This window comes from Schistocerca americana, chromosome 7, assembly GCF_021461395.2.
Source record: "Schistocerca americana isolate TAMUIC-IGC-003095 chromosome 7, iqSchAmer2.1, whole genome shotgun sequence".
NCBI lineage: Eukaryota > Metazoa > Arthropoda > Insecta > Orthoptera > Acrididae > Schistocerca > Schistocerca americana.
The window spans coordinates 65,847,621-65,860,085 of NC_060125.1; the positions used below are offsets into that span (position 1 = coordinate 65,847,621).

Genomic DNA, 12,465 nt, shown 5'->3' on the forward strand with positions numbered 1-12,465 from the left:
TTAGACGTACTATTGTCATGAAGCGAAGTTATGCACTTGAGACGTGCAAGGATGGCTGAAGTGGAGCAGTAGGAGTATGCAGTTTCTGAACTCTGTTCGATAAGAATTTTTTTTTTTTTTTTTAATTACCGCCGGCCGAAGTGGCCGTGCGGTTAAAGGCGCTGCAGTCTGGAACCGCAAGACCGCTACGGCCGCAGGTTCGAATCCTGCCCCGGGCATAGATGTTTGTGATGTCCTTACGTTAGTTGGGTTTAACTAGTTCTAAGTTCTAGGGGACTAATGACCTCAGCAGTTGAGTCAGAAACTTTCCGGGTACCAACGGAACCCGAATGGTTGAACTCCTTGACAGACGTCACAATCTTAACCACAATCTAACTACAGAAACCCAAGTTCTTTGCACTACCCCACATGCCACTGCCCGTTCGTCGTCGCGTTTCGGAACAGGAAAGCATCGACTCGCTCCACATACCTAACACACAATCGACACGAGCGCGCGTGGTAGTCCATTAAGCCGGTGAGACCGCCCTAACTGATTCAGAGCACGCGGAAAGGCAGGCAGCGGGCCGATACATGTACAGCCGGGCAGCCACCTGTTAAGTCAACTGACGCCACGAGGCAGCCAGTTAGCGCTGACGCAGCAGGCCGAAGCGATTACATCGGCTGCCCTTCTTCCGTCCAATAGAGCCCCTGAATGCGGCCGGGCTCGATAAGGCATAGAGGTTTCCCAGTCGTGTGCGCTCACTTGGCGACCGGATAAACACCGCTACCCCACACGTCCACCAGTCAGCAGTCGCACCGCCTCCGACCAGGCAAGTGCCAGCAACCGATTTCCCAGAAACTACGCTCATTGCAAGAGGAGCCAAAAGAAGCGAACACGTGTCTATTTACCCGTAGATACTCGACCGTTTCTGAGAAAACGACCGTCAAAATTATTCGGCGTACTTCAAATGTCTTTTTAACTCAAGATGAGCTCAGCTTATCTGGGGGCATTGGGTTTAGTTTCGCTGCCTCTCACTTTGCGTTCCGTGTTTGAAACGCGATGACTGGTTTTTTTTTTAATGTTTTATTTTATTTCACTTTCTTCATTTATCTAGCGATGTCCGTAAAAGGTTACTACACGAATGTTTCTTATCGAGATATGGAATACAAAGTCGTTATATTAATTCTAATTGTAACTGGGTTTCACGATAAGTGGCACCCATTTATTATACAATAATAGCGTGTATGGTGTTTTCAAGTGTGCTACAGAAGAATGCTGAGGATTAGATGGGTAGATCACGTAACAAATGAAGAGATACTGAATAGAATTGAGGAGAAGAGGAATTTGTGGCACAACTCGACTAGAAGGGATCGGTTGATAGGACACGTTCTGAGGCATCAAGGGAGCATCAATTTAGTACTGGAGGGAAGCGTGGAGGGTTGAAATCGTAGAGGGAGACCAAGAGATGAATACACTAAGCAGATTCAGAAGAATGTAGGTTGCAGTAATTGTTGAGAGATGAAGAGGCTTGTACAGGATAGAGTAGCAGGGAGAGCTGCATCAAGCCGGCCGGTGTGGCCGAGAGGTTCTAGGCGCTTCAAAAATGGTTCAAATGGCTCTGAGCACTATGGGACTTACCTAGGTTCGAATCCTGCCTCGGTCATGGATGTGTGTGATGTCCTTAGGTTGGTTAGGTTTAAGTAGTTCTAAGTTCTAGGGGACTGATGACTTCAGCAGGTAAGTCCCATAGTGCTCACAGCCATTTGAACCATTTAAGCTGCATCAAACCAGTCTCTAAACTCAAGACCACAACAACAACAACAGCAATCTTTTTAAATTCTCATATTCTTACATTTCGTTCTTATATCAATCCTTACATTTTATTCTTATGTTTATTTTTCAAAAAGACACCGATCGTAGAAACTTTCGAAACACAGGAATCTGGACGTCACGATCATCACGTGGAGTCAGGTTTTCCACAGAGACATTTCTTTGTATGAATCTCACTCGGGGAAGAAACGTCGTTCACATTGCTGAAGATTTCATGCTTTGACAATAATTTCGCAGCAAACGACGCATAAAAAATCACTTTTACGAAAACTGGCACTTGCAGTATTGATTATGAATAAAGATACACTACAGGGATTTCACCGAAACAATTTCAATAACAGTTCCATTCATTATTTTTTTCTTTTTCTCTGAGTTTTTTGATCCATTCACCAGACATACAATTACGAGACAAATAAGGACGAGGTTTTTTGAACATTCATTGGAAAACATTCGTGTAGTAACCTTCTGCGGACATCGATAGATTAACGAAACAAACAATGAAAATATTAAGAATTGGGTGTCGAACAAGGGACGCAGAAGTGTGAAGCCGCGACGCTAACCACTATGCCACCGATTAATTTAGGGTGTTTACTCGCTAAAGGGCATATAAATTACCCTAAAACTTTAACCGTCGTTCCCTCAGAAACGGTTGAATATCTACAGATAAGCCGAGACACGTTTTCGCTTATTTTTGCTGCTCTTCCACTGAGCGAAGTTTGTGGGAAATCGGGTTATCGCACTTACCGTATTCTCCTCATGTGTCCTACCCTGCGATCTGTCTGGACACCCATATTTCAAACTTCAGTTGTCTGAGCCTGCCGGTCTAAGATCCTCATGTTCGTTTCTTCCCTAGTTAAATTATTGCCCTGATTACAAAAATTTATTTGTAAGGAACTATGCTAGACAAACCTATGCGGTTTGTTGCAAATGGTAGCTTAACGCTCAAAGCTTTTTATGGCTATACTTCCACATGTGTTCATTGGCTGCGCGTAAAACGTCTAGGCGATACTCAATTTCACTCCACATCTTTTCCAACATCTTTTCCGTCACCACCGTTACAGCATCTCGTCCGTAGTGCAACAATTTGCACACCAGGAGCTGGTGAACTAAGCACTTCATCTTTAACGTAATCCCACAAAAAAGTGAAGAGGTGTTATCTCTGGTGAAACTTGTGGCCATTATGTTGGACCATCTTTAGCAATCTATCTGCTCAGAAAGGTTTCATCCACCCCTATTATGGCAGTGCACTGTCTTGTTGTAACTCTACCCATGCTTCAAATTCCCGTCACTGAGAAGCAACGTTAAGTTCCGACGTGTGGTGGTAAACAGTTGTCGTAATGGTAGGCTCGGTAAAAAAGGAGGATCCAGTAATAAAGCCACACCACACGTTCATTTTCGGGCTGTGCGCTGTATACTCTACGACGATACAAGTGGTATCCGAAGCCCAAACAGTGCATTATGCCTGTTTACTTTCTCGGAGATGTGAAAAGTTGCTTCATCGGAAAAATGAACTTCATTACGGTAGTCATTATCTGCATCGATTCCTTCTAGCATTTTCTTAGCGAACTCTTCACGTCTGGGCCCATCATCTGGCTGCGAAACTTGTAGGAGTTGCACTTTGCATCCATAGAAATGCAGCCGTTTGTGTAAAGTGTCCACCGTAGTGCCCTGAAGTATGCCTGTTTCTCCGCAAACGGAACCACGTCCAGTCTTCCGCGGACTGCGTTGAAGTACTGAAAGTACGGCATCAGCAGTGTCGTCACCCATTCCAGGTTTGCCGCTTTCAGTCGTATCAGCAGATCTGCTACTCTTTTTATAAGGTTTTCACATCACATGTAGCTCTCACCACAAATGGCGGATCTTGACCATAGGCACTGCGGAGCTGTCGCTGTAGGCGACCGTGTTTCAGGAAATCGAAAAACACTTTGCGCTTCCCCCTGCGTAGACGTGGTTGTGAGTAGTGACAGAGCCGGCCGAAGTGGCCGTGCGGTTAAAGGCGCTGCAGTCTGGAACCACAAGACCGCTACGGTTGCAGGTTCGAATCCTGCCTCGGGCATGGATGTTTGTGATATCCTTAGGTTAGTTAGGTTTAACTAGTTCTAAGTTCTAGGGCACTAATGACCTCAGCAGTTGAGTCCCATAGTGCTCAGAGCCATTTGAACCATTTGAGTAGTGACAGAGGCACTCCTAAATTAGCCCACCTCTAGCGAGAGACAGAGATGGAGGGGTGAGGGAGGAAGAAGGTGAGATGCTGTCAGAGCACAACTACACTACTGGCCACTAAAATTGCTACACCATGACGGTGACGTGCTACAAACGCGAAATTTAACCAACAGGAAGAATATGCTGTGATATACAAATGATTAGCTTTTCAGAGCATTCACACAAGGTTGGCACCGGTGGCGACAACTACAACGCGCTGACATGTGGAAGCTTTCCAACCGATTTCTCATTCACAAACAGCAGTTGACCGGCGTTACCTGGTGAAACGTTCTTCTGATGCCTCGTGTAAGGAGGAGAAATGCGTACCATCACGTTTCCGACTTTGATAAAGGTCGGATTGTAGCCTATCGCGATTGCAATTTATCGTATCGCGACATTGCTGCTCGCGTTGGTCGACATCCAATCACTGTTAGCAGAATATGGAATCGGTGGGTTCAGGAGAGTAATACGTAACGCCGTGCTGGATACCAGCGGCCTCGTATCACTAGCAGTCGAGATGAGAGGCATCTTATCCGCATGGCTGTAACGGATCGTGCAGCCACGTCTCCATCCCTGAGTCAACACATGGGGACGTTTGCAAGACAACAACCATCTGTACGAACAGTTCGACGACGTTTGCAGCAGCATGGACTATCAGCTCGGAGACCATGGCTGCGGTTCCCCTTGACGCAGCATCAGAGACAGGACCGCCCGCGATGGTGCACTCAACGACGAACCTGGGTGCACGAATGGCAAAACGTCATTTTTCGGATGAATCGAGGTTCTGTTTACAGCATCATGATGGTTGCATCCATGTTTGGCCACATCGCGGTGAACTCGCAATGAAGCGTGTATTCGTCATCGCCATACTGACGTATCACCCGGCGTGATGGTATGGGGTATTGGTTACACGTCTCGGTCACCTCTTGTTCGCGTTGACGGCACTTTGAACACTGGATGTTACATTTCAGATGTGTTACGACCCGTGGCTCTACCCTTCATTCGATCCTTGCGAAACTTTACATTTCGGTAGGATAATGCACGACCGCATGTTGCCGGTCTTGTACGGGCCTTTCTGGATACAGAAAATGTTCGACTGCTGCCCTGGCCAGCACATTCTCCAGATCTCTCACCAATTGAAAACGTCTTTTCAATGGTGGCCGAGCAACTGGTTCGTCACAATAAGCCTGTCACTACTCTTGATAAACTGTGGTGTCGTGTTGAAGCTGCATGGGCAGCCATCCAAGTTCTGTTTGACTCAATGCCCAGGCGTATCGTGGTTGTTCTGGGTACTGATTTCTCAGGATCTATACACCCAAACTGCGTAAAATGTAATCACATGTCAGTTCTAGTATAATATATTTGTCCAACGAATACCCGATTATCATCTTCTTCTTGGTGTAGCAATTCTAATGGTCACTAGTATAGATCTGTCTCCATAACAACTTCTTGAGTGGAGATACAACTTGCAAGAAAACGTATGGATGTAGGAAGTATATCCACTAAAAACTTTATGAGTTAAGCTACTATCTTCAAAAACTTGCGTTGCTGTATTTACCGTAGTTCCTTAGAAATAAATATTTGTAATCGAGGACAGACTTCATGCTCGCAGTGTACGGATTACCCTTGTAATTAGGCTTATCCTTACATAACTGGCCATATCTTTTGATTGCATTGACTTAGAAGGTTACAAATACAGGTAGCGCGGTGGTTGGCACAATGGAGTCGCATTCGGAAGGACGACGGTTCAAGTCCGCGTCCGGCCTTCCTGATTTAGGTTTTCCGTGATTTCCCTAAACCGCTTCAGGCGAATGCTGCGGCGGCTGACGGCTCGTTTGAAAGGGCACGGCCCACTTTCTTCCCATCCTTCCCTAATCCGATGGGACTGACGACATCTCTGTTTGGTCCCCTCCACCAAGTCAACCAAACTACTTAGAAGCTTACGTTTATCACACCGCCAAGGAATCATAGACTTTGGTATATGATATAAATATAAATTACTGAAAAAATGGAGTCTTATTTGACGGACAGACAGATAGCTGGAGCATAAATGACAAAAAGTAGTAATTTTTTCGTGCGATATAATCACAGATTCACACTTTCGGATATTTTTCCTTTCCTTTTACTGTAAAACCTTGCTTCTTGCCAAATTTCATGCATGATTCTAGGCCAACGGCAAGTACCCTGCAGGTTTTGATGAGTGAGTTTGCGACTGTCTTTTGATTACATTCATTTAGAAGCTTGAATTCTTTTACAGCGCCAAGTGATCACAGGTCTTAGTATAAATTTCAACCTGATGCGTCTGTTCGTCCCTGGAAATAGCGTTCTTACCATTGGGACTGACACTCAGACAGACAGAGAGATAACAAAGTGATCGTATAAGGTCTCCGTTTTTGCCGCCTAAGGTACGAAACCCAAAAAAAGAGTCACAATTCTCTGGTATATCACTGAAAAGTATAATGTGATTTCGATATCGTTAAGTTTATAATGAATATGGGATACATATCATATTATGCATTCGTTTCAAGTCTTGTACATGTATAACATAAGGAACGATAAAGGAGGTACGGTGGCTAGTTGGGACAGAATACCACGAAAGGATTTAATTTTAATCTTGATAGTGTTGAGCTCCACAGCTAATAATAATGTTAATGAGAACCACCCCTATGTTTGCGTGGTAGAGTAATGGTGGTGTACACATATGTGGAGAACTTCTTTGCGCAGCAATCGCCGCTGAGGTGGAATAAGGGGAACCAGCCCGCATTCGCCGTGGCAGATGGAAAACCGCCTAAAAACCAACCGCAGGCCGGCCGGCTCACCGGACCTCGACATAAATCCGCCGGCCGGATTCGTGTCGGGGACCAGGCGCTCCTTCCCGCCCGGAAAGACGTGCGTCAGACCGCACGGCCAACCGGGCGGGCCATATTAATACATACTTATTGTGACATGACTGCTTCCGTTCCTTAGAGCTTAGGACACTCCGTTTCCTTGAGTTGTGCCAGTGTCATGATTTAAGGGGCCTAGTTTTCTTTTGTAACATTAGAGGCAAAATCTGGAAATGACCGCTATACAACATTCTGACGATAACCTGGTGGAGGCACGTTGAGGCATCCGAGACGGCACCCTGTCTACACTAGACATACTATTCTTGAACACAGTCACAGTACAACAAATTAAATAGTTCGTAAACTCGCTGCGCCGATTCAAAAAAAAAACAAAAAAAAATGGTTCAAATGGCTCTGAGCACTATGGGACTTAACATCTGTGGTCATCAGTCCCCTAGAACTTAGAACTACTTAAACCTAACTAACCTAAGGACAGCACACAACACCCAGTCATCACGAGGCAGAGAAAATCCCTGACCCCGCCGGGAATCGAACCCGGGAACCCGGGCATGGGAAGCGAGAACGCTACCGCACGACCACGAGCTGCGGACGCGCCGATTCAGTTTCGCTACAGTACAACAACAATTCTCGATGGCTAACCAGCACGTCGTCATGTGGAATAGAAAACTATTCCAGTGTAGCAGTCTGTGTCGTGTTTGAGTCCACAGGCAATGTCACGTTTGCTCGATCAGTTTTGGCAGTGTCACTGGCTGCTTGATGATCCGCACTGCACTTCGGCCGATGTCGATCGCGGACATAGTTGGGGCCACCGCTGTGATTGTTGCGAGCGCCTCAATTGCCCTGCCGAACTTCCCCCGCCTACCACCACGACCACCGTCCGTGGAATCTAAAGTACAGAGTTATTATTCATTGCAGGATTATCATTCACTTCCAGAAGTGAGTGGACAGTCTTAAGCTGTCTGGACTATAATAAATTTCTTTTGTCAACTATAAAATTTAGTTCTTGTGGCACGTCTTAAAACTGACCAACTCACCTCTCGCCCTGTAAAAATTTCTGCGGACGTTTATGGTTTTTATGTGTGTGTGTGTGTGTGTGTGTCTGTGCAGACACACACAGCAAAACATTATGATGGTTCTGTATTAAACTGTTGTGTATCCCGGCTCTGACTGTTCATTAACTGCAGTGTTTTTGCGTGACCTAGCAGGTTCAGCTTTGTCAGTGTGCAGTACTTCTGATGTCGGTGACTGTTCGCTCATCTTGTGCTGAGAAATCTACGAGTCGCTCCCACCTGGTATCAGTCAGCAGCAAATGAATGGCATGGTATGGTGTTGCAGGTTCCTGGGGGAAGCGGGAACCCGGCTGGACCAACCTGAAGGGCCTGTGGGGGAAGCGCGCCGGCCCCTCCAACTGGAACCGACTGCCCGCCATGTGGGGGAAGCGCTCCGAGGAGGAATGAGCTGGTGAGTGGAGTACGACTCGCATACGTACCACGTGGCTTGCCCGACGATATGGTTCAAATGGCTCTGAGCACTATGGGACTTGACAGCTATGGTCATCAGTCCCTAGAACTTAGAACCACTTAAACCTAACTAACCTAAGGACATCACACAACACCCAGTCACCACGAGGCAGAGAAAATCCCTGACCCCGCCGGGAATCCAACCCGGGAACCCGGGCGTGGGAAGCGCGAACGCTACCGCACAACCACGAGCTGCGGACACCCGACGATAATCGGCAAAGCGTGCATCCTAATAACCGCACAAACAGTTAACTTAGTTAATTACGTTATTCATAATAAATCTTATGGTGAGGAAGGCATCAATAGAATATATATAGGGTGTCCCAGAAGTGTGGTGATAGATTTTGCAGGGCTTGTACAGGGTGTCTTGTGTCTTTAGAAATGAATCGGTGAATCACTGATAGGACCTCATGTCTGAAAACTTAATCCAACAACATTACAGAGCGTCTAAGTTACATGCGTTGGCCCCGGTGCCTGCCGGCAGGCCACCCTTTCTGCAGCAAAGGTGACTTTGTATGTTGCGGACCGTAGGCGGAACGTCTCGCAATGTCGTTTGTTATTCTGCGATTGTGACAGATTGCCACGATCGCCAGTGGAGGAGATGCAGCTAGCTGCTGCTGTTTATTTTTCTCCTGGGACCCTCTAAAATCTTCAGTTTTTCGGTACACAGGAGAAAAATAAACTGCGGTTGGAAACGAGCATCTGAAACCAACATCCACCAAGGCGACAGAGCATCACATTCATAGGAGACAAGGTCTGTCTATGTAGCAGCTAACTCCATATTCTCCACTGGCGATGGTGGCAATCAGTCGCGAACACTGAGTAACAAACAACGTTGCTAGACGTAGGCGTGGCTACCGTCTGCCAGCATACAACGTCACGTTTCCTGCCGAAGGGGCGGCCTACTAGCAGGCGACAACGCTTACACCTTGGACGCTCTGTAGCGTCGTAGGATGACGTTTCTGGGCATGGGCTCCTATCCTTGATTTGTTCCTCAAGACACCCTCTACAACATCGAAGTACGTCGCAACGTTTCTGGGCATATATATGAGAGAGACAATGTCCCAGAAATTCTGAGACTGCCTGACAAGCTGCCACCCAAAATTCTAAAAACTAAATATGGGAAAAATCATAAAGATTTGGAAATTTAATTAACTACCTGAAACCTATCAGGAAACTGGCCTGTGAAATAGTAGTTACAAAATTCTTTGGCACTAAATAAAACCAGTTTTCAGGGCTTTAAACAACATCACTAATAAAAAATACAGCTCTAAATGTACCAAAGTGAGACGCTAAAAAATATCATCACACAAGAGTGCCTTCATGGGGCCGAGACACTCATTTTAAACAGAAAGAGGGGCACAAAACGAATAGAAAGGAGAAAATGAAAAGGAATCCGGAAGATTTTACCTGTAAATTGTATTGAAGTAGGAACATACAGACTAAGAACAAATAAGGAACCTGAAAATTATACCAAAATTTACTCGGATACGAAAAAAATTCTATTTGCATTTTACAATAGAGCTATCCTGGTTATCTAGACATGTTATGGAAGTTTATGAAACACACAGTAACACTAAAATCGAAACAATGAAATTGATGGGTGCAGTTCAAGAAGATCTGAAGGAAGTATTAACCAAAGAACTTGATTACCAGCCAGAAAATTTTTAGATAGAAAATTTATGACTGGACTACTGGCCTGCCAGAGAATCCCAGGAAAAGTGGAATAACTTGTCTGACCAACGGAAACGAGCCAATTCTGAGAGAATGAAAGCAAAGTTCCCACAAATAAAGTGTAAACAAAACCTTGAGAAGTCCCTTGTTGTACATCGCATGGTCTAGTAGGGCCTAAATATGGATTAATTTGTACATAGAAAAAATATTTATGTAGCTACATCCTGGCCGTTTGCAGTCCTTCTTCTGTATAAACGAATAATTATTTCTGTTCAAGAGTTCCTCTGTAGTGTACGAGGTCTTCAGGAGAAATAACTTTAATCTACATTCGAAAGCAAATGGCTCTGAGCACTATGGGACTCAACTGCTGTGGTCATAAGTCCCCTAGAACTTAGAACTACTTAAACCTAACTAACCTAAGGACGGCACACAACACCCAGCCATCACGAGGCAGAGAAAATCTCTGACCCCGCCGGGAATCGAACCCGGGAACCCGTGCGTGGGAAGCGAGAACGCTACCGCACGACCACGAGATGCGGGCTCATTCGAAAGCAGTTCTGGTATTTGTCACACATATTGTTTCCTTACTTAGACTGTAAAAGAGTTTTAAAGCTACATATTTCAATACTTTCTGTGCCAAAGTTAGATTTATTAGAGGATAATGCAGATCATTCTTCTTTCTAGTGTTGTTGTTGTGCATATCTCTGTTGTTCTCAAACCCAAATGAACTGTTGATAAGAAAATTCATAAGTGAATAAATGTACTGCGAGGCTGTGGTTGATATTCGCAGCTGCTTAAAGAGATGAATGATATATATGTGTGTGAGAGGGCCATACAGAATTCTATTCCTTTCTTTTGTGCAATTAGAACTTTTTTTCGTAAGTGAGCAGTTGCCGTTGTCATTGACACCAAAATCTTCTTAGTTGTGAGGTCGCGACATAATCCTCCTCAAAATTTGAATAAGAAGAAGAAAGAGAAGAAGAAGAAAAAGAAAAATAATGCAACAGCTCAGAAGATTCTATCGTCAACCTTCACTTGATACACCAGAATGTAACATGAGTGCTACCGTTCGTAAATGATTGTCGGTGTAAGATTGGATACAACCTCTCAATTTTTGCTATTAATATAACCTGTGACTTAATCTCTGGTGAAACGAAAGCAGTCAACGATGTGATACTATCTGGAGGAAATATGAGCTTGGTACTAATATTGCTTGCTTGATTTACATGCAAAGAAATGTTGCGACGTCGACTTCAGAGAAAAGGATGATCGGAATGTAGAAGTGATCGGTCGTATAAGTTCAGTCGTTTGTTAAACAAATGTCACGCAGCAGTTCACTCTCCAAAACGATCAAGTTTCAAGTGAATTTTCAAATTTGATAATTCTGATTTTCCACTGTTTCGTAGAATCATACTTTTTTGGGTGTTTATCTTGAAAGAGGACAACCCTTCTGCTCGTATTCTGAGTACATGAAGGTATGCCTCCAGAAACGTGCCAAAAATAAGTGTCCTCTTCTACAAACAGTTTAGTTCCAAGAATGATTTCTGACGCAGTCTGACTGTAATTCAAAAAAGAAACGAGCACCCGAAGGCCAGTTAGAGTTGAGGCTTCGCTCAACAGAAAAAACAGCGCTCACAAATAAATATTTTAATGATTTCGTATGATCAGTCACTCGTAATAAGTTTGCAATCTAATTGAAGAACTTGTAGATGAACCACGTCGTGGGCCAGTTATTTGCTATAAGCATGTGTGGCTGGATCTGTTAAGCTAACGCTCTGTACCAAGAAGCCTGTCATCTAAACATGCACAGCAGTCGTGTTTCCCATAATATGATATACTGCCAGCTTCCTCGGTATCTGCACGTGGTCTGTTAATTGTAAAGATGAAAAGAAGTGTTAAAACGTTCTGTTGATTGCAGTTCTTAAAATGTGAATATTGATTGTAATAGTGGCTTACTTTGAATAGTATTCCAGCTGACGGCAGAAAACGTGTGGAGGTACGTGCTGTAGTTGGATACAATTTGCAACATGAATACAATATCACGAAAGTAATAGCATACTTAAATATTAATCTAGCAGTGACATGGGAATATGGGTAAATCTCATAAACGATTCAAATGAAAATTATTGCCGGCCAGTGTGGCCAGCGGTTCTAGGCGCTTCAGTCTGGAACCGCGCGACCACTACGGTCGCAGGTTCGAATCCTCCCTCGGGCATGGATGTATGTGATGTCCTTAGGTTAGTTAGGTTTAAGTAGTTATAAGTTCTAGGGGACTGATGACCTCAGATGTTAAGTCCCATAGTGCTTAGAGCCATTTTTTGAAAATTATTTCATCTAAAAGATAATCCCTGCTCAAGGATGTTTACAGTCGCCTGTGCCTGAGACATGTGACATAATGGAGCACCTCAAAAGA

At 44.6% G+C, this 12,465-nt stretch overlaps 1 protein-coding gene across 1 annotated transcript in view; it reads left to right on the top strand.

Moving 5' to 3' along the window:
- The window catches only part of LOC124622394 (prothoracicostatic peptide-like), a 618,742-nt gene that overhangs the window by 534,647 nt on the left and 71,630 nt on the right, over window positions 1–12,465 (top strand). Inside the window, exon 4 of the mRNA XM_047148083.1 lies at window positions 8,194–8,319. Within this exon, the coding sequence (XP_047004039.1) occupies window positions 8,194–8,315 (122 nt within the window). The 3' untranslated portion in view covers window positions 8,316–8,319. The remainder of the gene's footprint in view (window positions 1–8,193; window positions 8,320–12,465) is intronic.